Genomic DNA, 27,927 nt, shown 5'->3' with positions numbered 1-27,927 from the left:
TAAACATTGCATTATAAGATATACCATACACAGTCCATGGTAATGTTTGTGTCAAATCGAGTATGAACGATAAATGTAAAAAAATTTGCGAGCATGTGTCATTCACCATTTGGCAACACAGCCTACGGTGGCCGTGTGGCTAAAATGCGTGAATGAGCTCGACGACGAGAAGGACGAGGTGACGCAAGTACCAACGCGGTTTCTCCTCACTGGCGCATAAACCATTGGGGTTTTTTTGTGGGTGTCTTAATGGGTGGAAAGAAAAAGAAATCTTCGGCGGGGGTTGCTGCTCCTCCCACGGCCTACGGAGGAGCTGCGGCAGCGGGCCGAGTTGGTGCTGCTCCAGCCGGGAACAGCACGACAGATGAGGCGAAGAGGCAGGCGACGAACGGCAAGCTGAGCAAAGCAGCCAAAGACACCAAGTCTAAAGGTGATATGAAACATCTACCTGGCAATATATCAGGGTTTTATCCTTAAATATGTGTTTAGTGTTTGCCTAATACATCAAAACAACAGTAGTAATCGGTCACAACATTAGGCACACCTGAAAAACCTGATAGTACCTACTACCTATAATACCTACTTACTTAGTTACAGTAGTACCACCCAGTATCTTTAATATTGTGGTGGTATTTTTGCAGTGAGAGCGTCAAAATATTAGAAACCGCCCTGCAGTCCTAACTCTAATATACATCCATCCATCCATTTCCTACCGCTTGTCCCTTTCGGGGTCGCGGGGGGTGCTGGAGCCTATACATTTACATCAAATATTAGAATGTACATAAATAGCTCTATACTCTCGGCAGCATCCTTGGGGGTGCATAGGAGTTTGCCCAACCATGTGCTTTGTGGACTTTGAGAAGGCATTCGACCGTGTATCCCGGGAAGTCCTGTGGAGAGTGCTCAGAGAGTATGGGGTATCGGACTGTGATTGTGGCGGTCCGTTCCCTGTATGATCAGTGTCAGAGCTTGGTCCGCATTGCCGGTCCTAAGTTGGACCCGTTTCCAGTGAGGGTTGGACTCCGCCAAGGCTGCCCTTTGTCACCAATTTTGTTCATAACTTTTATGGACGGAATTTCTAGGCACAGTCAGAGCGTTGAGGGGATCTGGTTTGGTGGCTGCAGGATTAGGTCTCTGATTTTTGCAGATTATGTTGTCCTGATGGATTCATCTGGCCAGGATCTTCAGCTCTCACTGGATCGGTTCGCAGCCGAGTGTGAAGCGACTGGGATGACAATCAGCACCTCCAAGTCCAAGTCCATGGTCCGAAAAAGGGTGGGGTGCCAACTTCGGGTTGGGGAGGAGATCTTGGCCCAAGTGGAGGAGTTTGAGTACCTCGGAGTCTTGTTGACGAGTGAGGAATGAGTGGATCGTGAGATCGACAGGCGGATCGGTGCGGCGTCTTCAGTAATGCGGACACTTTATCGATATGTTGTGGTGAAGAAGGAGCTGAGCCAGAAGGCAAAGCTCTCAATTTACCGGTCGATCTACATTCCCATCCTCACCTATGGTCATGAGCTTTGGGTTATGACTGAAAGGACAAGCTCACGGGTACAAGCGGCTGAAATGAGTCTCCTCCGCAGGGTGGCGGGGCTCTCTCTTAGAGATAGGGTGAGAAGCTCTGCCATCCGGGAGGAGCTCAAAGTAAAGCCGCTGCTCCTCCACATCGAGAGGAACCAGATGAGGTGGTTTGGGCATCCGGTCAGGATGCCACTCGAACGCTTCTCTAGGGAGGTGTTTCGGGCACGTCCGACTGGCAGGAGGCCACGGGGAAGACCCAGGACACGTTGGGAAGACTATGTCTCCCGGCTGGCCTGGGAACGCCTCGCAATCCCCGGTAGGAGTTGGACGAAGTGGCTGGGGAGAGGGAAGTCTGGGCTTCCCTGCTTAGGTTGCTGCCCCCGCGACCCGACCTCGGATAAGCGGCAGGAGATGGATGGATGGATAAATAGCTGGGTAGTACTTTTTTCTTGCAGCTCCAAAGACATACAGTCTTGCCAACACAGCCCAGGTGGACACAGGCGGCATCTCAGATAAATCAATCCTGAAAGTGAGTTATTAAATTAGACGTGCTCTTATTGATTAACACATGGCGACTGAGTTTTTTGTTTGTTTGTTTTTTCAGGTGTCCATCCAAGCTGACTTGGAGAAGAAGATCATCAAGCTGATCAATGACTTCCGGCAGGAGAACGGGGACAAAGGGCCTGTCTCAGGCAGACTCACTAACAAGAAGCTTTTGGTGAGGTTTAATTAATTATGTTCAGAGTCTATTAGTCACTGTAGAAAATGACATACGTTAAATTAATCTTCCAGTTTCATACTGTTGACATCATGAAGCCCTTACTAAATGCACAGTAATTAAGTGTAATACGAAGTTAATAACATGAACACTATAATAGTTAATAACATCAAAACTATATTTTTTAATAGCATCAAAACTATAATAGGTAATAACATCAAAACTATAATAGTTGGACAAAAACAATTTGTAGCGCAAATGCCTGGGACAAGTTTGAGTAGATTTTGACAAGGTAGGTGGGCTGGTTATGAATAATAAAATGTTAATAACCTTAAAAACTCTAACGTTAGACAAAATACATTTTCAGCACAAACCAAAAGGGACAAGTTTAGGCAGGTTTTGACACGGTGGGGGGGCTGCATAATGTCACTGGAACTGTAACGACACAAAGAAAATGTTTTACGCCACAAATGTAGCACAATCTAATGGCAGTGTTATTTAAATATTTGCAATGATTATGGTGGCCGACTTCACACAGGTTTGTATTGCACACAACAACGGAACGTTAGCTTAGCTTGGTAAACTGCATTGCTAACATTTTAACTGCAGCATCATGCTTGGTTAGCCTATTCGCTGAACAAACGTACAGCATCTCTAGCTGACTGGCAGAGACCCAGGCTTTAATTTCAGATGTGTAGCGAAGCCTGCTTTGCTTTCTGCAGGATCTGTACTTGGCTCTGCAGAAGTTCAACTTCAAGAGGGAGCACATAGAGGAGGCCATGAAGAGCAGCGTGCTCTACGGCGGCGATCTCCACTCAGCTCTCGATTGGCTCTGCCTTAACCTTACTGACGGTAAAGACAAACACGCCTTGCTTTTGCGAACTTCAGTGCCTTCAGTGTTTCGTTTGTTTCAGATGAGCTGCCTGAAGGTTTCACCCAGCAGATGCAAGAGGAGAACCAGAAGAGTCGGCCTAGGTTCCAGCCTGCGCCCCAGCAGCAGACCGCGGCAGCCCCAATTCAGGCGACCCCCAAAGCGCCGTCCAGGGACACCACCAAGGTTTGAGTGTGAATGTTAAGACAGTCATGTTCTGTCACACGTCCAAACGTGCAGTATGGGTTTTGTTTTCCAGGACGCAGTCCAGGATGACGATGCACGCATGAAGGATTGGATCTTAAGGTACGCTGAGCAGAGCAGTGAGGAAGAGGAGGAGGAGGAGGAGGAGGAGAAGGATGATGGAGGGAAGATGTTGCGACACAATCCCGAACTGGATGAAAAATTTGATCCGGTAAGCACACTTAAGAGTCGTCCAAATTAACTGTTATTCTCATTGTTGTAATTAGAGAGTGAAGAAAAGAAAAGAAAAAGAAAAGTGCAAATAATTAAAACTTGTTTGTATTAAAATGACAGTAGTTTATTTGATTTTATTTCTTACTATTTGTAACTTCTTTACCTGGTACCTTAATTACTCGTTAAATTACCATGTTGGTATCTTAATATTTTGATTGATACTCATAAAATCTAATAACAGGAATTTTCTGTCATTAAATACCGGTAATGTAAAAATTCCTTGTTTTTATTTTGTAATATTATGACTTCTTTGTTCTCGTTTAGTCCAGCTATTTTACCATGATTAACATTACCTTCCTATCAATAAATTACTACTTTATACTGGTCATATTCATGTTTAATTTTATTATAATATTACGACTTTATTCCTTTAAAAATATATATATATTATTTTATTTTTTTTCTCCCCTGTAATTGCCATTACTTTTTTGTCATAATTTAATACTTTAAATTTTTCTTGTAATATATATTTTTTGCCCAGTAATTAACATTACATTTTTGTAATTACATTTCTACAAATCCTGGCAAAATTGACCAGAATAAGAATCAAAATCAGCTTTATTGGTCAAGTATGTTTAACACACAAGAAATTTGACCTGAATTTGTTCATTGTAAGAAATAAAGAAAAACAACTACCGGTACGAGAGAGTGCAGTACCGTTGCAGCCATGTTTTTTTCTTATAATATTACGACTTTATTCTTTTAAATGGTTTTCTTTTTTCCCCTTTTATTAATGTAACTTTTTTGTCATTAAACTACTACCTTACTTTGATGAAGTACAAAAAAATAATTGTAGAAATGTTTTTACAACTTTGTTTTCGGAAATCTTCCTTCTTGTAGTATTGCAACTTTATTGCCGTATGATTATTTTATACTATTTTAGTAAAATGTCAACATTTTTAATATTATGATCTTTGTAAAATATGTCTGTATTTTTTTTAATGACAATTTTTTTCCTCAAAATATTATTTTTTTAAACAATATTATTGTAATATTCTGACTGTATTCTCATCATGTTCCGAAAGCCATAATTACCTTTTTGAATAACTTTACATATTGTAGAACTGATTTCAAGTGAGTATAACTATAAAATAAGAATCTTCTTTTACAGAATGACAGGTATTTGATCCTGACAGCTCAATTGTACGACGCTAAAGAAATGGCGATGGCCGCCAAGACCAAAGGAGACAAGACTGGTCAACGGACAGCACAAGATAGAATACGCGTCATACAACAAGGTTGTCGTGATTTTGCTGCTTTTTAAAGAAACATATTTCAAAGTGTATTAATGTGTTTTCTATCAACAGAAATGAAGCAACTAGAATCGCACCCTGTGTTCAATCCAGCCATAAAAGTGGTGGATGCACCCCAAAAAGAGAAGAAGACGATTGCTGTCAACACGGACAAAGAAGAACTGGGCTTCGGTTTGTTTGAGAGGCCTGAAAAAGAACCCCCAACAGAAAAGAAAGGTTAATTTTGGGGATAAAAGACACATTCTGGAGACTTTATCTTAGTCTGACCATCAGACTCCACTTTTCCTTCTAGTCGCCAGGAAGAACGAGCCAAAGGACATTCGTAATTTTGACTACACGGCGCGCAGTTGGACCGGCAAGTCCCCCAAACAGTTTCTCATCGACTGGGTGCGAAAAAACCTCCCCAAAAGCCCCCCGCCGGCTTTCCACAAGGTGGCTGCAGGCAGATACTGGCGCTGCAAGTAAGTGCTGCTTTTCATCTCTGCATACAAACATTTTCATGATGGTCGCGCATATCTTTTTTTTTTCAATTTAGAGTGCGTGTTCAGAGGCTGGAGGATGTCCTGGAAGTCTGTCCCACCATCCTGACAGAAGACAGCATGCAGGCTCAGCATTTGGGAGCCACGTTGGCGCTCTACACGCTGGTGAAAGGACAGGTAGTACATACAGGCAACCAGCAGATGGCGCTTAGCTCCAGCAAGTCTGGGTGTAATTTCCTGTTTTCTTCCAATCATGTTCCCAATCCCTATGATGATAAATGAGTGAACATCCCTAATTGACTGTGTATTTAGGTAGTCCCAAAATGTATGTCATAGTTGCTTTGTGTGTGACAGGTCAAACCAAGTTGAATCTGGTTCAGATCCATATTGAATTGATGAAACCGTATGTTGTTAGCTTGTAACTAAAGGCAGGTATGGTTTAATCCATGTCCATATTTTTGAAATAACATTTATTTTCATGAATAATTGATTTCTTTAATGTTGTAAATATTTAAAGAAAAATATTGGTTTTCATGATAATAATGTTACATGTTATTTAGAAGTGATTTTATCAAAACTTTAAAACACTTTACAATCAGCAAAAAAGTAGAATTAATAGAATATAAAAAAAAGTTTAACAGGTTTATCAGAATCATCGAATAAGTGAGTAAAGTAAGTATGGAATATGAAAAAAAATGCTCTGCTGGGTCTGTCTTATTTTGTTCTTTTCATTAATTTATACAATTTTATTGAGAATTGAATCCAATGTTTTACTTTGAATCAGTTTTGACTAATTATTTATTTAGTATTATGACATTGTATTTGTTGAAGTATATATTGTTTTACCCAATACAATTACAAAATGTAGTTATTGTGAGGTAAAGCTACTTTTATCAAAGTAACTTATGTTTGTATTATAATTTAATGTAGAATAATTGTATTATAGTTCACTATTATTTTTCAGAATACCAATTGTAAAAAAAAACCTTTATATTTCACTATATTTTTTTAGAATACTTTAAAATAGCAATTTTCTGAAAAGGAAAAAAATAAGAAAACATTCCAATTGTTTTCTATATCAAAGTTTAGCTTAGATGGAATTTTTATAAGATTGTAGCCATTTTTTCCCAGATACTATCTTACCAAATTATTAATTTTGCAAAATTCAGCTGGTAATTAATGTAAGGTAAAGTTTGTCTACTTTTCGTAAAGTATGGTATGTTTTCTTTGTAATTTAATTTCAAATTATTTAATTATTTCACAATATGTTTTTTAGAATTCATATTAATTATTTTTAACACCAATTTTCTTGAGAAAAATAATATGTCATTCATTTTCTATTTCAAAGTTTAGCTATGATTTTAATAAGATTTAACCATGTGAAGCTGGGATAGGCCCCAGCACCCCCCGTGACCCCGTAAGGGACAAGCGGTAGAAAATGGATGGATGGATGAACCATTTTTTTCCAGATACTGTTTTACCAAATTAATCATATTACAAAGTTTAGCTGGTAGTTAAAGTGAGGTAAAGTTTGGCTACTTTTATTACATTAAGGTATGTTTTTATTATTATTTAAAAATATAATATTTTTTTGCTATATCATTTTTTGAACACTTTAGAATACCAATTTAAAAATAATAATAATATTTTAATATTTCCTTATATATATTTTAAATACTTTAGAACACCAATTTAAAAATATTATTTAATATTTCCTTCTTCTTCTTTTTTTAATATTCGTGAATACCAATTTAAAAATAATAATGTAATATTTTAGAATAATTATTTTTAGAATACTCGAAAATAACAGTTTTTAAATAAATGTTGTAATATTTCATGATATATTGTTTTTAGAATACTTGAGAATACCATCCATCGATCTATTTTCTACTGCTTGTCCCTCTCAGTAGTTTTACAATTTGTAAAGTTATTAAATGTTCTTAAAACCAAAAAGTATAAATAACACAATTTTTTTTCTATTTCAAAGTTCAGCTATAAATTAATTGAACACAATTTTAGCAACTTTTTCCAGATACTTACTGAATGATTCCCATTACGAAATTTAACTTGTAGTCAACGAGGAACTGCACTTTTTGGGGAATTTTTAATCATTAACAATCTCTATGTAAGACGAGAACACGTTTTCTTTTTTTATGCATTCTAAATCGTTGAATACGGCCATTATGAGGTGGTTAACAATGCAGCTGATGGAAGTACATTGTTCCGTCCACACAGCCCTCTACATAATAAATAATAATAATACAAATAAATAAATAATACCCCATTTACATGTTTTGGCCTGAATATTAATCAAGTATTAGCATTATCGTTATTATAAGTGCTTACTCCAACAAACTTATTTTTTAAATTGGCATATGCTGCTATATTGACATACTGAGCCGGTGAGCTGCTACATCGCCTGAGTTGGTAAAAGTTAATGCTAATTAAAATCATGCCTCTCACCAGCATAGTGGAAGGTTGTGGCCATAAACCAAGAAGTTGGTCAACTTTGACATTCAACTCAAACCCAGAGATGGCGAGAAAGACACAAAAAGACGCTTGTTTGCGGCATTTTTTTAAACCCTTTGTGAGAATTATGATTCATTCTTCATCTAAAGGGGAATATATGAACATCTTATTAGTCGGCATCCCAGTAAGAGCAGCTCTTGTACAGTGTGTGATTATTTTATTATGTCTGAAGTTTGTATATCTTGTTCAGCACTTGGCAATACTGCTGCATGATGCTTGTTTGGAAAAGTAAACGTTTTGATGTCTCTGAGATTAATATGCCGCCCTTTGCTTAAAATGAGCAAAATACATACAAATGACATGTTATTATGAATGTGCCTGTTACTACTTTGCATATATACTCCCAGCATGTATATGAAACAATGATGGAAGCTTTTGATGTTAGAATGCATACACAAAAGACAAACATAACATATGTGTTCTTGTCTTAAATTGTGAATGAGAGGCAACATTTAAAAATAAAAAGTGCAGTTCCCCTTTAAACAGAGGTCAATGTTTGCTGCTAATTTAGCATTCTAATGCCAGCATGAAATAATCAAATCCCTCTGTCATCCTCAGTCAGTGCACCAGCTCCTGCCACCAACCTACCGGGACGTGTGGCTGGAGTGGAGGGACGGCGAGCAGCAGCAACAGGAAGAGAGCCGCACCGCCGCCAACAAGCCCCGGGACCAGTTCATCGCCCGACTCCTGACCCGCCTCAAGCAGCAGCAGAACTGTGAGCAGAGCTCTAATGGATCTGATGGCCACGTCTTGCTCGCCGGAGGTGGGGATGAAGAACCCGAGGAGTCCTGGGAGAACCTGGCTGGTCTTGACATGGCTGAAAAAGGAGGAGGGGGAGATGTGGAGAGTAGAGGAGTCGGGAAGGAAAACAAAGAAGCACTGCAGACGGCCAGAGAGCTCCTCATGAAGATGAGGAAGTCCCCACTGGCACAGAAACTACAGGTAAGACTCATTTATACTGAAAAAGAGCATCCACTTTCTTTTAAATAGGCTAATACTAGGGGTGTAACGGTACACAAAAATTTCGGTACGGTACGTACCTCGGTTTAGAGGTCACGGTTCGGTTCATTTTCGGTACAGTAAGAAAACAACAAAATATAACTTTTTTGGTTATTTATTTACCTAATTTGTAAACAATGGCTTTATCCTTTTAACATTGGGAACATTATAATAATTCTGCCCACGTTAATCAACATTAAACTGCCTCAAGGTGTTGCTCAGATTAAATAAAATGACAAAACTTTTCTTCTAAATATAAAAAGTGCAACATTGAACAGTTTCAAGTGAACTCATCATGATTAATTTATTACAACATTTGGGAAGCCTGTAGTTGATTTTTATTATGTAAATGTTATATTTTTATCAACATGTGATAGCAGGGACCCTGCCATTCAAAACTAGGCTGCTCTATTACTAATGATTAATGTAACTATAGCTGAAAAAATAGTACAATAGCAATAGGAGAGACTATTCATCTCTGAACACCATGGAGTTCATGTAGGCTTTATGATGCAGTTACATTATCATATCAGAGACAAAAAGTCTTCATTTAACATAATGTCCTTTTTCGCTGTTTCAACACAGCTCAATCAACACAGACAAAGGTAAAGTGAAATAACAGACAGACAGGGCTTTGCTGTCCGTAACACACACACACACACACCGCAAAATGAGCTAACGTTACGTTAAAAGCTAATTTGCCTTCACCTCAAACCAGGACTGCGAGCGAGCTGAAGCTGCCGTTTATGTTTCTAGAACGTCAACGGGTTCATAGTGATGTTACTAGTAGTTGACTGGGAGGTGTTTATTATCATTTGGGGAGAGCCCGCTGCCTGATGCTTACCTGCTAAACACCTACCTGCTCATCATGACGCTGGAGCAATGACTACATGCGCTCTGAATACGCACTGCTGATTGGCTGTTACCGCTCTGAATACGCACTGCTGAGTGTGTAACCAATCAGATGGTTGTGTGGGTGGGACAATGCTGCGTGCTGCAGAGTACTGACAGAGACAGGCAGAACGAAGCGGAGCAGCTTGTTAAGACTTTAGCTTATGTTCGTGTGGAATCTCGTTCGGTACACCTCCGAACCGAACCGAAACCCCCGTACCGAAACGGTTCAATACAAATACACGTACCGTTACACCCCTAGCTAATACAGTTATGTGTTTTTTTAAAGGCAGATCGAGAGCAGCTACCCGTCTTCCAGCATCGTCACCGCGTCATGGAGGCCCTGCGGCGCCACCGTGTGGTGGTGGTGGCCGGTGAGACCGGCAGCGGGAAGAGCACGCAGATCCCACAGTTTCTCCTGGAAGAGATGCTGCTCGGAGAGGAGCCCTGCAACATTGTGGTGACGCAGCCCCGGCGAATATCCGCCATGAGTTTGGCCTGCAGAGTCAGCCAGGAGCTGGGATGCGAGGACGGACCGGCGTCCAAGGTAAAATTCCTACATTCTGGACTAAACGTCCTTGCTTACACATTTTCAAAACATTTGTTCCAGAAAATAATGAGTGTTTTTCATCTTGTTAGTTGTCGCTGTGCGGCTACCAGATCAGGATGGAGAACCAGTCGGGGGAATGGACCCGCTTGTTGTACTGCACCACCGGAGTTCTTTTACGGAAGCTCCAGCACGACAAACACCTCAATTCCTTGACCCACATCATTGTAGATGAGGTACTTTCTAAACAGACCACCTTTCCGGACCTTCTCCCATTTCATCTATCCCCAACATCTCCGCCTTAATAGGTGCATGAGCGCAGCGTCCAGTCCGACTTCCTGCTGACCATCCTGAAAGACGTCGTTTTGAGGAGATCCGACCTGCGGCTTATCCTGATGAGCGCCACAGTGGACTGCAACAAGTTCTCCGGCTACTTCAACCGCTGCCCCGTCGTCAGCATTCCGGGGCGAACCTTCCCAGTGGAGGTAAGTGCAAAAAAATAAAAACTTAGCTAAGTGCAGGATTCTCAAACTTGTTGGGTTTCCAGGTGTTCCACTTAGAGGACATAGTGGAGGAGACGGGATACGTCCTGGAGAAGGACTCGGAATACTGCCAGAGAATCTTGGAAGAGGAAGAGGAAGTAAGCATCGTCGTCACCCAAAAAGGTGGAAAGACATCACAGCACCAGGTAACGTTCATGGTCAGTAACTCCTCTTCTTGATGATTACAAGCATTCATCTCCTGGGTTGTGCTTTTTAGGAAGTGATCATAAGGGACTCTTCTTCTGGATGGGACCTGGGTCCTGACCTGGACCACTTCAGCAGCAGGACTCGCCAGGTGCTGCAGTACATGAACCCTAACAAGATCAACATGGACCTGCTGGTGGAGCTCATCAACTACCTCGGTATGCTTATTTAAGGCCATAAAATGTGTGGAGGAGAATCGAATATGAAAGCTGTATCTAACATTTATTAATGATCGTAAGAAGTCCTCCAATGTTATTGATCACCATCATCTTTAAATTAGCATCATGACTCCTCTGTTTGCTAACTTGCTAACAACCTTTTAAACACTTTTTTCCGCCCCGGCGCGTGTCTCCTGGTCACTTGTGTGCGTGCAATGGGAGAAAAGATCTAAATCGCTTGAGTAGAAGACTTTTGGCGCTACCCAATGGTTGACCTGACTTTTTTCTAGGGGAAAAATGCTGTCTTATATCTGAGTCAATACGGTACTTTGCAGTATTGTGGCTTACTTTGATGTCCACTGTAGTAGACATTTGGCCACGTCCACTGTGGTGGACTTTTGTGCACGACCATTAAGGTGGACATTTGTTGATGTCCGCTGGGGTGGCGTTTGGCCAAGTCCACTGGGGTGGACATTTGTTGATGTCCATTAAAGTGAATATTTGGCCACGTCAACGGTGGTGGACATTTGTTGATGACCTCTGTAGTGGACATTTTTGCCACATCCACTGTGGTAGACATTTGTTGATGTCCACTGGGGAGGCGTTTCGTCAAGTCCACTGGGGTGGACATTTGTTGATGTCCATTAAAGTGAACATTTAGCCACGTCCAACGCAGTGGGTATTGGCCATGCCAACTGGGAGGACATTTCTTGATGTCAATTGGGGTGGACATTTGGCCAAGTACACTTGGGTGGACATTTGTTGATGACCTCTGTAGTGGATGTTTGGCCACGTCCATTTTGTCCATTCCAATGACGTGGCCTGTTGGGTATCGTCAAATCTATTTGTGGCAATTCTAATTGATTTCTCAATTGCATATTTAGATATTTTCTGTTTTAATGTCCTATTACACAATGCATGGGTCTTAATGATAAAATTCATATGGGCCACATTTTTTTGCTTTACAAAGTGTTTTGTTGTGTATTTGTATACAATATTATCTTATTTAGCTACTTTGGAAAACATTAACCATAGTTCTTAGTCTGATGCAAGTAAGCATTATTATCTTTGCAAAGGCAGAATGTGGAATATTTTGTTTTGTGCTAGATAAATCTCCACAATTTGCACAACTGGATGGCGCTGTCCTGGTGTTCCTGCCTGGTCTGGCTCACATCCAGCAGAGCTACGACCTGCTGTCATCAGACAAGAGGTTCAAGGACAAAAACAGGTGAAGGCAGCACACAAATGCAGAAAACTAATATCCAAAACGCAACATATGCATCACTTGTAACTCTGTACTTAAAGGTACAAAATAGTCGCTCTCCACTCGACGCTGTCATCCAAGGAGCAGGCAGCGGCCTTTACGGTGCCCCCATCTGGCGTCAGGAAGGTACTGCCACTGGCAAATAGTACCGTAACACAAACATGATCAACTTTTAAGTACCACTAGTATGGAAAAACAAGTTGACTTTATATGCTTAATTGTGTTTCAGTGTATCCATTAAACCATATTCAAGTGTATTTACAATCCGCAAAGTATGTAAAAATACCATCTAAACATCACAAAATGCCGCAAATTCAGTCGGCCATTTTGAATATTTCACTCCGAACGTCTTCGGTAATTACCGTAAAGTGTCGTCCATGTAGTAACACTTCTGCACTCTAACCATAGTATCAGATTATTCATACTGGAAATATGCAAAAATTAGAGAGTAATGCACTGTCTATCATTCACAATCCTTATATAAGACATGAACACATGTGGTGTTTCTTTTTCTATTCATTCTAAGTCGTTAATAAATAAATACATAAAAAGTCTGCTAACAATGTAGTCAATGGGGGCTCTCTATTTCGCCCACAAAACCCGCCAACAATACTCTTTATACATATCGTGACCTGAATATTAACCAAATATTAGCAATGTTGTTATTACAAGGGCTAACGTAGAGGTATTTTAGATTATAAATCATGTCTCTCATCTGGATATTAGGAGGATTTAGTCATAAATCTTGAAGTTGTTCATCTGTGACATTCAATTTATACCCAGAGATGGAGACAAACACACAACCGAAGACGATGTCTGCAGGGAGACTTTTCCACGTTAACCCTTCATGTGCATCACAATTAATCCTTCATATAAACGGGAATATATGGACATCCTATCAGTCGTCATTGAAGTAAGAGCAGACAGTGTATCGTTTTATTAAGTTTGTCGTTTGAATTTCTTGTTTAGCACTTAGCAATACTGCTACATGATGCGTAGTGGTTCACTAAAGCTGGATCTGTTTAGCAGAGCTTCTAAAACTTGTAGCTCATCCTCCTTATATTTAGGATCAACAATATAAGGTTCTGGATCATAATTTTTCCCAAAGTAATCGTTGTTGGCTCTCACAAAGTCTGCATGATTTGCATTGTTGTTGGAGATGAAGGGATCTGCGGTTCCTACATCAACATCACGCGATCACGTGACTGCCTTTCCCATTATCTCTCAAAATGGCTTGGGAATCTCCGTGAGATTGATACTATTTTGTCAGTCTTTCGGTGTAATAAATCCCTATATATATATATATATGATAATAGCTTCAATATAGAGGCAACTTGTTTTTCCACTCTACTGGTACTTGAAAGGACAATTTATATTAATTTACCGGTATACATGTTTTTTCTTCTGTCTTTTAGATCGTGTTGTCGACTAACATCGCTGAGACGGGCGTGACAATTCCTGATGTCGTTTTTGTCATTGACACAGGAAAAACTAAGGAAAACAAGTAAGAGACGTGCGCATGCACTATTCGTACAGTACAGTGGAATCTCAATTTATGAACTTAATTGGTCCTTGAACAGAGTTCGTAAATTAAAGTTTTTATAGAGATGCACAGTTAAACTCACCATAAGAAACAATGTAAACATGAATAATGGGTTCCAGTCTCAACAAAAGTCCATATCATTTTTTACACTTTACACACAATATAAAGTGTTATACAGTACTTTATATCAAACAAACATAGCAAGGAGGTGATGAATCAACTGTATCGCTATTAACAAGCCAAAACAACAAGCTGAACAGTCTTGTATGCACTGCTCTGCCAACACGCGCACACACACAGAAGCCACTAGGGTGCCCTCAAAAATGATCAAAATCACAAAACTCCTCAACTTTAACAACAAAATTTCGACATTAATAAACATTTAAAAAAATTAAATCCACCCACAAGGAGCAGAGGAAAAGGGAGTAGATGGGGAGAACGAAAGTGGTCTATAACAGTGTCTTTTGCTCCCTGTGAATTAAGTCTGTTATAGCATCGTATTTCAAGAAAGTCTGTTCACCTCACAATTAAAACGTTCTGTAGTACAGAGCCTACCTGTCAATCCTGCCTCCTACTTGCGAGCGTCATTAATGTACAGTACTCCTCGCAAATAGTCCTAACTCCACAGGTATTCCCTCCATTTTCCAAGATGGTTTGTTGGCCTTTGGGATTTAAATTGAGTTAGCAGAATGGATCAAACTTGTCAAAAGGGGAAAAATCACACAAAAGGCACACATACTGAAGCACTGAGACATGACTAGTATGTCTCCTGTGCAGAAAGTGAGTAGAGAGCTCCGCCTCCGGTACAATGACACGCTTTACGTTTTGTCTGACAGGCATGACTGAATGAAACATTGGTACACACAGACCTGGTTCACACACGGATTCATACTTGCTCCATCTGATGGTTTGTTAATCGAAAAGTTTGCAAATAGAGGGATTTGTGAATTTAGGTTCCACTGTGCTTGAATATGAAGGATGCAGTACTTGGTTGCGACCTGCTCAGGCGCAGTTGATTCAGTCTGAATAAAAGAGACAAACACTGACATGTTTGAAACAGGAGTTGAAAACATTCAGAGAGAGCATTCTAAGCTGCCCATTCCTACAAATAGAAATTCCAATAACGATTGTATTGTGATTTTGTATTTATTATTATTTTTGATGTGGCATTCAGGTACCATGAAAGCAGCCAGATGAGCTCCCTGGTGGAAACCTTTGTGTCCAAAGCCAGCGCCCTTCAGAGGCAGGGAAGAGCAGGACGGGTCCGCAACGGCTTCTGCTTCAGACTCTACCCAAAATACAGGTCAATAAATACGACATACAATTACATTCAGGTAACATTTGTTAGAATATTTTCTACTCGTCACAGCTTGACCCTGGGACGGATTGTTTGTGTTTGCATCTATGAATATGTTTTTTGTTCAGGTTTGATGCATTCATGGACTACTCCATTCCGGAAATACTACGGGTCCCTCTGGAGGAGCTGTGTCTTCATATTATGGTGATATTCTCGGAAGGAACAAAGTTCACATGTCACTAAAAAAGAAACAGGAAGTAATCATCTAGCAAGATTATATCAGCTGCGCCCACAAACAAAATACATTATAGTAATATATGCACATGTTAGAAATAATAGTGTCTTAGTTTTTTATGAATTTGCAGAAAAAATATTTTTGCAATCAAAATTCGTGGCTTCATTACATCCCATTTTTTGTTTGTTTTTCGAAAGTATATTACATGTATTTTTAGCCTGACTGATTTTCAAGCGTAAAAATGGATAAATGAACAAAAAATATCAGTACTGCAGTATTTCCACAAAAGGAGACCAAAACAATCAAGAGTGCGCTGTTCAGTATCGTGGCCTCTGATTGGCTGAGTCCCAGGAAGCATCCAGTCTTGCCTTTTTATGAGTGTAAAGGTGACTTTGTTGGTGTTATTTTATGTCTACAGGGCTCTCAAAATGTTAAAAACATATTTAGAAAGGTTTTATGTTTGATTTACAATTCCTACTTGGTGGAAATTTTAGGGTTTAATGTAATGATAATGAAAATACTGCTGTTTAATTATTGGACTATATACACATTTTAATAATCATTAGCTTTTAAAAATTGGTCTTGAAATGTACTGAAGAAATTAATGTTGTCTTAAAATATAAACACAATTTGTTCTAATATTAAATGGATCCTCTGTTTTTACCCATCGGTGTAATGAGTTGGTCCGTTCCTGGGTCAAACTTTCATCATCATGAAACTTTACATTTTTAACAGTCCGACAAGTGAACAAATAAGTTCACCACTGTTTAGTACAATATAATGAACAAATTAAAATAAAACTGCATTTATTGTTATTGCTAAAATTAATAAACATTGTGATAGTTAGTTAATAGTATTGCTAATATTTTATTAAGCCGGCACTTTTCTGTGTTGTAACCATAACACTTCCTGTTCTATGTTTATCAACACACTTTTTCCTCCTAAACATTTTTTTCCTGGCAAATATTTAAAAAAAATAGTTTCGCCTTCATGTTTTGTTTTATTTTAAGGCAAAACATGTTTAAACTTCTGGTGTTTTTGGTTGAGATGTTGCTCACTTGTGTCTTGTGCTTAGAAATGCGAGTACGGCTCCCCGGAGGACTTCTTGAGTCGTGCACTGGACGCCCCTCAGCCTCAGTCAGTCAGCAACGCCGTCAACCTGCTGAGGAAGATTGGCGCCTGCCAGCCCACCAGTCACGTCCTCACCCCTCTGGGACAGCATCTGGCCAACCTGCCCGTCAACGTCAAGATCGGCAAGATGCTCATCTACGGCGCCATCTTCGGCTGCCTGGAACCGATCGTATGTCGTCTTTAGTTTGATATGACTGTGTTTGGCGGGCGATGTGTGACCAATGTGTTGCAGGCGACCATCGCGGCTGCCATCGCCGAGAAGTCTCCCTTCTCCACGCCCATGAACAGGAAGGAGGAAGCCAACTTGGCTAAAGCGGCGCTAGCGTTAGCCAACTCTGATCATATGACCATGTACAATGCATATTTAGGGTATGGAGCTCTTTGCACCAAACAAAACCTTTGATTATTATCATCATGATTAACATGATTTTGTTTATTCTTTTTTAGGTGGAAGAACTCCCAGAAGGAAGGACTTAAAGCAGAAATGTCCTTCTGCCGAAAACACTTCCTCAATCGCGCAGCTCTCACTACCATAGAGGCAAGACACACACACCGCGGCATATATACACTTCATTAGGAACACCAATACAGTTAATGCATATTAATATTTATAGTTTAAATGTAAAATACATTTATAAAGTGACTATAAGAAATATATAATTTCATGAAACATGCATTCTAATGTATTTATTTCATATTGCATTTTAATGACCAACAACTATAAAATAAATGTGTATTAATTATGTACAAAATTAAATCCAGTCGTCATTCATCCATTTTCTGATGTTATTATTATAATGGTTCTATTTTAACTTAACTGTATAAATACATGTAACTGATTCGTAGTAATAATTAGGGATTATTTTTAGGTTATTTATTTTTTATGAAACAAATATTAAACAGATATTCAAATATATATTTTGTTATGTATTTAATTGTTATAATGCATGTGTATAGTGCGGATCCATCCATCCATCCATCTTCTTCCGCTTATCCGAGGTCGGGTCGCGGGGGCAGCAGCTTAAGCAGGGAAGCCCAGACTTCCCTCTCCCCAGCCACTTCGTCCAGCTCCTCCCGGGGGATCCCGAGGCGTTCCCAGGCCAGCCGGGAGAGATAGTCTTCCCAGCGTGTCCTGGGTCTTCCCCGTGGCCTCCTACCGGTCGGACGTGCCCTAAACACCTCCCGAGGGAGGCGATCAGGTGGCATCCTGACCAGATGCCCGAACCACCTCATCTGGCTCCTCTCGATGTGGAGGAGCAGCGGCTTTACTTTGAGCTCCCCCCGGATGACAGAGCTTCTCACCCTATCTCTAAGGGAGAGCCCCGCCACCCGGCGGAGGAAACTCATTTCGGCCGCTTGTACCCGTGATCTTGTCCTTTCGGTCATAACCCAAAGCTCATGACCATAGGTGAGGATGGGAACGTAGATCGACCGGTAAATTGAGAGCTTTGCCTTCCGGCTTAGCTCCTTCTTCACCACAACGGATCGATACAGCGTCCGCATTACTGAAGATGCCGCACCGATCCGCCTGTCGATCTCACGATCCACTCTTCCCTCACTCGTGAACAAGACTCCGAGGTACTTGAACTCCTCCACTTGGGGCAGGGTCTCCTCCCCAACCCGAAGATGGCATTCCACCCTTTTCCGGGCGAGAACCATGGACTCGGACTTGGAGGTGCTGATTCTCATCCCAGTCGCTTCACACTCGGCTGCGAACCGATCCAGCGAGAGCTGAAGATCCTGGCCAGATGAAGCCATCAGGACCACATCATCTGCAAAAAGCAGAGACCTAATCCTGCAGCCACCAAACCAGACCCCCTCAACGCCTTGACTGCGCCTAGAAATTCTGTCCATAAAAGTTATGAACAGAATGGGTGACAAAGGGCAGCCTTGGCGGAGTCCAACCCTCACTGGAAACGTGTCCGACTTACTGCCGGCAATGCGGACCAAGCTCTGGCACTGATCATACAGGGAGCGGACCGCCAAAATCAGACAGTCCGATACCCCATACTCTCTGAGCACTCCCCACAGGACTTCCCGAGGGACACGGTCGAATGCCTTCTCCAAGTCCACAAAACACATGTAGACTGGTTGGGCAAACTCCCATGCACCCTCAAGGACCCTGCCGAGAGTATAGAGCTGGTCCACAGTTCCACGACCAGGACGAAAACCACACTGTTCCTCCTGAATCCGAGGTTCGACTATCCTGCGTAGCCTCCTCTCCAGTACACCTGAATAGACCTTACCGGGAAGGCTGAGGAGTGTGATCCCACGATAGTTAGAACACACCCTCCGGTTCCCCTTCTTAAAGAGAGGAACCACCACCCCGGTCTGCCAATCCAGAGGTACCGCCCCCGATGTCCACGCGATGCTGCAGAGTCTTGTCAACCAAGACAGCCCCACAGCATCCAGAGCCTTAAGGAACTCCGGGCGGATCTCATCCACCCCCGGGGCCTTGCCACCGAGGAGCTTTTTAACTACCTCAGCAACCTCAGCCCCAGAAATAGAAGAGCCCACCACAGATTCCCCAGGCACTGCTTCCTCATAGGAAGACGTGTTGGTGGGATTGAGGAGGTCTTCGAAGTATTCCCTCCACCGATCCACAACATCCGCAGTCGAGGTCAGCAGAACACCATCCTCACCATACACGGTGTTGATAGTGCACTGCTTCCCCTTCCTGAGGCGGCGGATGGTGGTCCAGAATCGCTTCGAAGCCGTCCGGAAGTCGTTTTCCATGGCTTCCCCGAACTCCTCCCATGTCCGAGTTTTTGCCTCCGCAACCGCTGAAGCCGCACACCGCTTGGCCTGTCGGTACCTGTCCGCTGCCTCAGGAGTCCTATGAGCCAAAAGAACCCGATAAGACTCCTTCTTCAGCTTGACGGCATCCCTCACCGCCGGTGTCCACCAACGGGTTCTAGGATTACCGCCACGACAAGCACCAACTACCTTGCGGCCACAGCTCCAATCAGCTGCCTCGACAATAGAGGTGTGGAACATGGTCCACTCGGACTCAATGTCCAGCACCTCCCTCGTGACATGTTCAAAGTTCTTCCGGAGGTGGGAATTGAAACTCTCTCTGACAGGAGACTCTGCCAGACGTTCCCAGCAAACCCTCACAATGCATTTGGGCCTGCCAGGTCTGTCCGGCATCCTCCCCCACCATCGCAGCCAACTCACCACCAGGTGGTGATCGGTTGAAAGCTCCGCCCCTCTCTTCACCCGAGTGTCCAAAACATGAGGCCGCAAATCCGATGACACAACTACAAAGTCGATCATGGAACTGCGGCCTAGGGTGTCCTGGTGCCAAGTGCACATATGGACACCCTTATGTTCGAACATGGTGTTCATTATGGACAATCTGTGACGGGCACAAAAGTCCAATAACAGAACACCACTCGGGTTCAGATCCGGGCGGTCATTCTTCCCAATCACGCCTCTCCAGGTTTCACTGTCGCTGCCAACATGAGCATTGAAGTCCCCCAGTAGAACGAGGGAATCACCCGGGGGAGCACTCTCAAGTACTCCCTCGAGCGAATCCAAAAAGGGTGGGTACTCTGAGCTGCGGTTTGGCGCGTAAGCGCAAACCACAGTCAGGACCCGTCCCCCCCACCCGAAGGCGGAGGGAAGCTACCCTCTCGTCCACCGGGTTGAACTCCAACGTGCAGGCTCTGAGCCGGGGGGCAACAAGAATTGCCACCCCAGCCCGTCGCCTCTCATTGCCGGCAACGCCAGAGTGGAAGAGAGTCCAGCCCCTCTCGAGAGAACTGGTTCCAGAGCCCTTGCTGTGCGTCGAAGTGAGTCCGACTATATCTAGCCGGAACTTCTCAACCTCGCGCACTAGCTCAGGCTCCTTCCCTCCCAGCGAGGTGACGTTCCACATCCCAAGAGCTAGCTTCTGTAGCCGAGGATCGGACCGCCAAGTGCCCTGCCGTCGGCTGCCGCCCAGCTCACATCGCACCCGACCTCTATGGCCCCTGCTATGGGTGGTGAGCCCATTGGAGGGGGGACCCACGTTGCCTCTTCGGGCTGTGCCCGGCCGGGCCCCATGGGGACAGGCCCGGCCACCAGGCGCTCGCCATCGTGCCCCACCTCCGGGCCTGGCTCCAGAGGGGGGCCCCGGTGACCCGTGTCCGGGCGAGGGAAATCTGGGTCCTTTATTTTTATTCGTCATGGAGGTCTTCGAGTTGCTCTTTGTCTGATCCCTCACCTAGGACCAGTTTGTCTTGGGAGACCCTACCAGGGGGCATAAAGCCCCCGGACAACATAGCTCCTAGGATCATTGGGACACGCAAACTCCTCTACCACGGTAAGGTGGTATAGTGCGGATATGAAGTATAATTGAAATATAATTTATTTTCTGAGTATTTGTTTTTTGTATTAATTGGTTTACCTTTCACTGCTTTGAATCGAATGTTGTTATTATTTTACAATGACAAATTAATCTATATATAATAAATCATTGTGTATTTATTTCCTATTCTTTTATTAATTGTTATAAAATACATTTGAAAAATAGTTTAATTATCATTTAAATGCATGTATAATTGACTTAGTAATTGTCATGTAATTGTTTGAAGAGATAACTATTCTAGTCAGCATGTATTTATTTATATGTATTTTAATTTATCAATATGTTTACTATTAATATTTATTTTAATTTATATTTCATTTGGGGTTCTCGATCAGATATTATTATCGGTCCAATATCAGCAAAAGAAAAACAAATATCGGATTATATCGGCTTGCAAAACAATAAAAGTATGTACTATGATTCGTGCTGATATCGTATCAGATTATTATAGGTAATTGCAAACATTCTAAGCTCCAATATCGATATTGTATCAGAAGTAGAAAAAGTTATATCGGAACACAGCTATATTTTAACAACGTTCTTGATGAATATGTATTCACTGCTTATTTTGTTCTGACATTTTTTTGGAAAATTCATTTTAATCTTCTCATAATTGCAACAAAAATATAACATATTTTGAATTGAAATAACGGCAATTTAAAATAAATGTTGTTTGTGCTATTGTACCTAATGAAGTGTCCAGTGAGCAGGTCTGCTCTCTTATGTTCACGCAGGACGTGAAGCACGACCTGATGAGGATGATGGAGCAAGCAGGCTTCTGCTCATCCCGCGGGCCCGTCTCCTCGCGGGCCGTGCCCCCCGCCGCCTCTAAGCAGATGCTTTCCGTGTTGGGTTCAGTTCTGACCGCCGGCCTGTACGACAGCGTAGCGCGGATCCTCTGCACTGCCTCCGTGGACGTTTTGGAGCGGGTGGCTTGCTCGGCGGAGACCCCGCAGGGCAAGGCCCAGGTCCATCCTTCGTCCGTCAACCGCAACCTGCAGACGCACGGATGGCTGCTCTACCAGGAAAAGGTTTGAGCATGTTCTACACTGCATTTATTGTACTTATATCAAGTAAATCAAATAAAGGTCAAGTTCTCATGAAGTAATCAAAGTAAATCATGTTAAAGGTGAAGTACACCAAGATCTACCTACGAGACACCACTTTGATATCTCCATTCCCAATGCTGCTGTTTGGAGGAGACATTGACGTTCAGCACCGAGAGCGACTTATTACGCTGGACGGATGGATGCATTTCCAGGTAACAGCCATGAGGGAGTGCTGTAGGTTAATAAAAACTGCCCCTTTTTTAGAGTTTTGCCCATCATTCACGATTCTTATGTAAGACAAGAACACACTTCTTTCCCTTTTCTGTGCATTCTAAATACCGTATTTTGCGGGTTATAAGTCGCAGTTTTTTTCATAGATTGGCCGGGGGTGCGACATATACTCCGGAGCGACTTATGTGTGAAATTATTAACACTTTACCGTAAAATATCAAATCATATTATTTATCTCATTCACGGAAGAGACGAAGCAAATGTCAGCAATCGTCACACACGTTAGCAATAGTAACTGTTTTGTGCTACTGCCGTAGCTTTTAAAATGGAGCATTTCAACATTGGCGGTAACAAAAATGGCACCGAAAAGGAAATCATATACTGCAGGTTACAAGCTGGACGTTGTGAAATATGCAGCAGAAAACGGCGATAGAGCAGCAGAAAGAAAGGAAGCTAGCGGCGCATACCAGGAGCGACAACGAGGAAGAAGATTTCATCGGATTTAGCGATCAGGAGTGACAGATTGTTTGGTAAACGCATGTTCTATATGTTATAGTTATTTGAATGACTCTTACCATAATATGTTACGTTAACATACCAGGCACGTTCTCAGTTGGTTATTTATACGTCATATAACGTACACTTATTCAGCCTGTTGTTCACTATTCTTTATTTATTTTAAATTGCCTTTCAAATGTCTATTCTTGGTGTTGGATTTTATCAAATAAATTTCCCCCAAAAATGCGACTTATACTCGAGTGCGACGTATATGTTTTTTTCCTTCTTTATTATGCATTTTCGGCCGGTGCGACGTATACTCCGGAGCGATTTATAATCCGAAAAATACGGTATTAAAAAAATGCTAGTACAAGGCAACTAACAACGCAGGTATTTGGATGTCATCCACTCCGCTTATAAAACGCTTTAAAAACAAATACCAACATTGTTCAATTTACACACCGTGACCTGCATATTAACCAAGCTATAGTAAGATTATTATTGTAAGAGATAACACCTAGGAAGTACTTTTCTTGCACACATCACCTTCCTGAGACTGCGCCTACGACCACTAGCGAGCCAGCTACTAGCTAGCTCTAGCTGCTAATAAACATTGGTTACGTGACACTCTACCATAAAATAAAGAAAAAGAAGAAGCTTGAGCAGCTTCTGCATTGCTTTTGAGTTTAGAAGGGTTAATGCTACATTATAAATCATGCATCTCACACGTACATGAGAAGTTTGTGGCAAGCCGAGAAGTTGATCAACTAGGGCTGGGCGATATGGCCTTTTTTTAATATCTCGATATTTTTAGGCCATATCGCGATACACGATATATATCTCGATATTTTGCCTTAGCCTTGAATGAACACTTGATGCATATAATCACACCAGTATTATGATTCTATGTGTCTACATTAAAACATTTTTGTTAATACTGCATTAATATATGCTCATTTTAAACTTTCATGCAGAGAGGGAAATCACAACTAAGTCAATTTAGCAAAACTGTATTTATTAAAGAGTTATTTAGCAGTTATTCATGTCATTTCAAAACAGAAAGTGCAAGATTGTCAGAGACATTTTAAAACAAGCTATTAGTGCACTTTTGTGCATGATGTCACTAAGACGACTTATTAAAGTGCACTTTTTGTACAGAATATAGTTTAAAAACATGATGTCACACAAGATATTTCAATAAGTGTCAAATAAAAATGAGCTGCATAATAGGAAATCAAACAGTGTTCGTCCTTCGCTATGTGGTAGGTTCCTGCGGACATTATCTCCTTTTGTCGTGGACTCTTTTTTTCATACAGTGTTGATCTGGAAATGTTTGCCTCGGCATTTTGATGGTGTGGGCGTGTGGCACCGAACGGAGATGTTGACATGCGGAGTAAGCACTCTTGATTCTCTAGCGAGTGACTTTTCAAATGATGCTACATATTAACAGTAATGCTACTTTTTGTAGAAACGCTTTTGCCCCACACTTAACAAATTACGGTTGTCTGTTCGACATATTCCCACTTGAAGCCAAACCACCGCCAGACGATGGACCCCCTGCTGTTTTTCTTGGGAATTAATTCTTCCTTCATTTGTTACCAGATTCGCACCTTCTTTCTCTCGTATTACCACTCGCACCACAGCTAACTTTAGCCATGCTGCTACCTCTCTGCTGCGCGAGGGCGTATACGTATGTGACGTATGTCGTGACAGTATGTGACATGTGTAAGAAGGTGCGCTTGCTGTCTGAGAAGGAGACACAAGAAAAAGTGGGAAGAGCCTGTCGTGTAATGCCAGCAGCTAAAAGCAACTGCGTGAGAACGTATACTCTGATATCACGATATAGTCATTTTCTATATCGCACAGAGACAAACCCGCGATATATCGCGTATTACGATATATCGCGTATATCGATATATCGCCTAGCCCTATGATCAACTTTGAAAATCCACACGCTACCAACTTGATACTGTATGGTTCTCAGCTTGTCTCTAAACTAATGGAACACAGCATAAAACCATCGCAACATCGCTAGGAGCGTTTTTTATTTGAGAAGTGAGGGTCATTCTAAATTTAGCAGCTGAAGGAGAGCACATGTGCTGAAAGATACAACCATTCCATCTGTCGCCATCCCAGTGAAAGCGGGCATTGTAAGTCACGCTTATATTATGTACTTATTTGAAACGTTTAGCAATAGTGCTACACGATAACGCTCCAAGGCTCTCACAAAGTCTGCTATAAGTGGCAGCAAAAATCAGAAAGTGATCTCCATGTTGCATAAAAATGCTACCTACTTTATGCGCTTTGTGATATAAATGCACCGAGGGAAGAAGTCACAGTAAAGCTTAAAATGAGCAAAATACTGTTAATATTACATGTTATCATTAAGTGTGCCTGTTACTACATTACATACATACTTACAGCATGTTTATAAAACTGTATTTGGATGGATTTTAGAGGGCTTTATAGGAGGACTAGATCTCAGCCTCAATTACCTGCATTGTTAGCCATCTCTTAGTAGCAGTTTTTCAATATTTAGAATGCATAAAAAAAGGAACAAAGCCCGTTGTCTAACAAAGGGTTGTTAATGATGGGCAAACTACAAAAAACAAGTGTCGTTCTCCTTTACGGGTTAGCGCATTTTTGAGTAAGACATAACTTATTTCTGCATTTGCTTGTACAATTTATGTCGGCAGTTTGACCCTGGAACAGATTTGAATTATTAAGAAAAAATCTGAACACATTGCAAATGGGATGAAGTTTTACACTGTGGTTGTGTTGAGATTGCATATTTTATGGCTCTAATGGAACCATTAAAGATACTTTTCACATACACTGCTACAATATGCTGTTATGTATTAGTCAACATTCAGCTCAAATGTTTTTGTATCGTTAATTGTATTAGAACTCAAAGAAAGAAATGTGCGTCTCTTTTGTTAGAGGTTTGCTTTTTTATGTACAAAAACTTCAGAAACGGTGGTGTAAGAAGATTAAAACTAGCATTGATTATACCGACAATAATACATCCATTTGCTGCTGTTATATTTGCATGTTACACGGGGACTCCTGTGATGTCATTTCTGAGGGAATCCTTTATTTACGACCACATTTGGTTTCAAGGCCCCTGTGCGGATAGGCGTGATCTTCAAACACCTGAGGAAGCTGCTAGACTCTTTGCTGGAGAAGAAGCTTGAAAACCCTCGCATGAGTTTAGAAGGTAGTACCCAGTAATAATATGACATAACATTGCCTCTCTTCTCGCTCCCATGCATGACTCAACCCAGTATTTCCTTCTATTTCTCTTTACCCTATCAAGGTGAGAGGACCATCCAACTGATTTTAAACTTGATCCAATCAGAGCAATCTTGCTAACTCCCAGACCACATCTGCAGACTAATGGAGCACATGAGGAACTGTTGGTATTAAAAACCTTCAATCATGTTGAATAGGATTGGTCAGCATCTCCGGGCCGTCCTGAAGGGAATGTAGGTCCACTCTTCTTTACATATAATCTCCAATCCTAGAGCATTTTGAGGCTGTGGCTTGGCAACTCAACATTTGAGCGCTATTTGTGGCCTGAATAAAGCATTTTTTATTTCAACAAGATTCATTGAAATACACCATATGTACAAACTTTTTGGGACACCGTTCTATTAAAATGAAAGGAAATGTGTCTAATTTCACAGCTGTTGTGCCGAACGCGGCCCCTTTAGTAAATCCCAAAGGTCTTGGAGGACCTTCTTCCACACTAAACTCTTCCAAGCATACCTTATTGGATCAGGAGAGTGTTATTGCCCAATGCAGCGCAGCCCATTTCTTCAAAAGTGAACAACACTGTAGCCTTCGTCTTGCACGTCTGCTGCTACAGTACAAAGCACACATTTATCTGATAGTAGCATAAGTCAAGATAAAGTACAAAGGGGGAAAAAACATCTTTCTGTTACCTTGATGGGTGGATGGGCGCGCCCTGCAAACATTCATGCATTACATGCACACAGAAATGAAGGGACATGTTCCAAAATGAAATCCTGTGTATTAACCAACAAACCGCTAATAACTGTTCAGGGGTGTCAAACTCCTTTTCATTGAGAGCCACATCGCAGTTATGACTGCCCGCAGAGTAATGTAACAGTGAATATTCATGTATAAGGATTCGCCTCATGATATTATTATAAAATTGCCTATGCATTTGATTATTATATTTTTTCACGTGCACTGTAAAACAAAAATCTGTAGATTTTACAATAAAAAACTGTCAGCTCAGTTGCCAGAATTTTATCGTAAAAATATGGTGGTTTTACAGCATGTTAGTGTATGTAGGAAAAACGGTACCACAGGTTTTTTACGGTAAAATTCTGGCAACAGAGCTGACAGGTTTTTTTACCGTAAAATCTATGGTGTTTTTTACGGTGTATTACTGTAAATGAAAAAACGGTAGCACATTTTTTTAAGGTACAATTCTGGTGATTGTGCTTCCATTTTTAACACAAATTCTAAGGTTGTTGTTTTACGGTGTCTTATTGTAAATGGAAAAACTGTACTAGTTTTTTTTTACGGTAAAGTTCTGGCTCCTGAGCTACCAAATATGTATATTGCCATTTTTACAGTATACACTTTCATGGATAACTTGCTTTTTAATCATAAATCCAAACAGATGTTTCAGTAAATATTTTTATTTTCACAAAAAAAGGTTTGAAATATGTGCTAATAGAATATTTTTTCAATCTTAGATAATATTCAAGTTTAAAAGATATGCAATTTCATGCAATACATGCATTTTTTCCCCTTCAGAATAGAAAGAATGTATACATTTAGTAAGTAAAGATAAAGTGCTGTGTTCTCCAGGCTTTGGTCATATAAAATGATGCATTGGGCCAGATTTGGCACTCGGGCCTTGAGTTTGACACCTGTGCAATAGTTGGTAGGCGAAGGCCCTGCCCCCACACTTACCTGATGAGAGGTGGAGGTAACTGAGGTGGAACTCTCTGACCACTGTAGAAGTTCTCATACAAGACTGGAGCTGTTATACAGGAAGAAAATACACTTATCATATGCTGTGTATTATATTCCATTGTACTATGACATATAAAGAATATATTTTAATTAAATGCTAATGGAATTTATTACATTTTAATAACT

The 27,927-nt window shown here is 41.3% G+C and overlaps 2 protein-coding genes across 5 annotated transcripts in view; one reads left to right on the top strand and one right to left on the bottom strand.

Moving 5' to 3' along the window:
* Nucleotides 1-112: 112 nt before the first annotated feature.
* Nucleotides 113-26,355, top strand: dhx29 (DEAH (Asp-Glu-Ala-His) box polypeptide 29). Its single transcript, XM_061927415.2, has 28 exons — nt 113-430; nt 1,977-2,050; nt 2,126-2,239; nt 2,962-3,091; nt 3,154-3,296; nt 3,370-3,525; nt 4,699-4,825; nt 4,895-5,056; nt 5,133-5,301; nt 5,376-5,496; nt 8,407-8,790; nt 10,028-10,285; nt 10,378-10,521; nt 10,594-10,770; nt 10,833-10,973; nt 11,045-11,189; nt 12,297-12,417; nt 12,495-12,579; nt 13,869-13,957; nt 15,171-15,299; nt 15,422-15,497; nt 16,604-16,828; nt 16,892-17,028; nt 17,107-17,197; nt 21,745-22,041; nt 22,140-22,271; nt 25,909-26,005; nt 26,105-26,355. The coding sequence occupies exons 1-28, from the start codon at nt 250-252 to the stop codon at nt 26,158-26,160; spliced, it is 4,161 nt and encodes a 1,386-aa protein (XP_061783399.1). The 5' UTR covers nt 113-249; the 3' UTR covers nt 26,161-26,355.
* A 7-nt stretch (nt 26,356-26,362) lies between these two features.
* Nucleotides 26,363-27,927, bottom strand: part of pstpip2 (proline-serine-threonine phosphatase interacting protein 2) — a 25,035-nt gene continuing 23,470 nt past the window's right edge. For 3 of the 4 annotated variants that reach the window (XM_061927421.1, XM_061927419.1, XM_061927422.1), the window contains exons 12-13: nt 27,739-27,808; nt 26,363-26,755 (exon numbers count right to left, since the gene is read on the bottom strand). In XM_061927421.1, the coding sequence (XP_061783405.1) occupies nt 26,671-26,755; nt 27,739-27,808 (155 nt within the window). In that variant the 3' untranslated portion in view covers nt 26,363-26,670. The remainder of the gene's footprint in view (nt 26,756-27,738; nt 27,809-27,927) is intronic. The other variant, XM_061927420.1, reaches the window with a different exon arrangement.

Source organism: Nerophis lumbriciformis, linkage group LG32 (genome assembly GCF_033978685.3).
Source record: "Nerophis lumbriciformis linkage group LG32, RoL_Nlum_v2.1, whole genome shotgun sequence".
Lineage (NCBI taxonomy): Eukaryota > Metazoa > Chordata > Actinopteri > Syngnathiformes > Syngnathidae > Nerophis > Nerophis lumbriciformis.
Note: the sequence above shows the minus strand (reverse complement) of the source record. Positions and strands in the feature narration are given on the sequence as shown.

Excerpts from the sequence above, each read along its gene's own strand:
- dhx29 (XM_061927415.2), top strand. The coding sequence starts at position 250 with ATGGGTGGAAAGAAAAAGAAATCTTCGGCGGGGGTTGCTGCTCCTCCC. Across the intron at positions 10,522-10,593 it reads CCCACATCATTGTAGATGAG|GTGCATGAGCGCAGCGTCCA; the intron begins GTACTTTCTAAA and ends CCGCCTTAATAG. Across the intron at positions 17,198-21,744 it reads CAGCTCTCACTACCATAGAG|GACGTGAAGCACGACCTGAT; the intron begins GCAAGACACACA and ends ATGTTCACGCAG.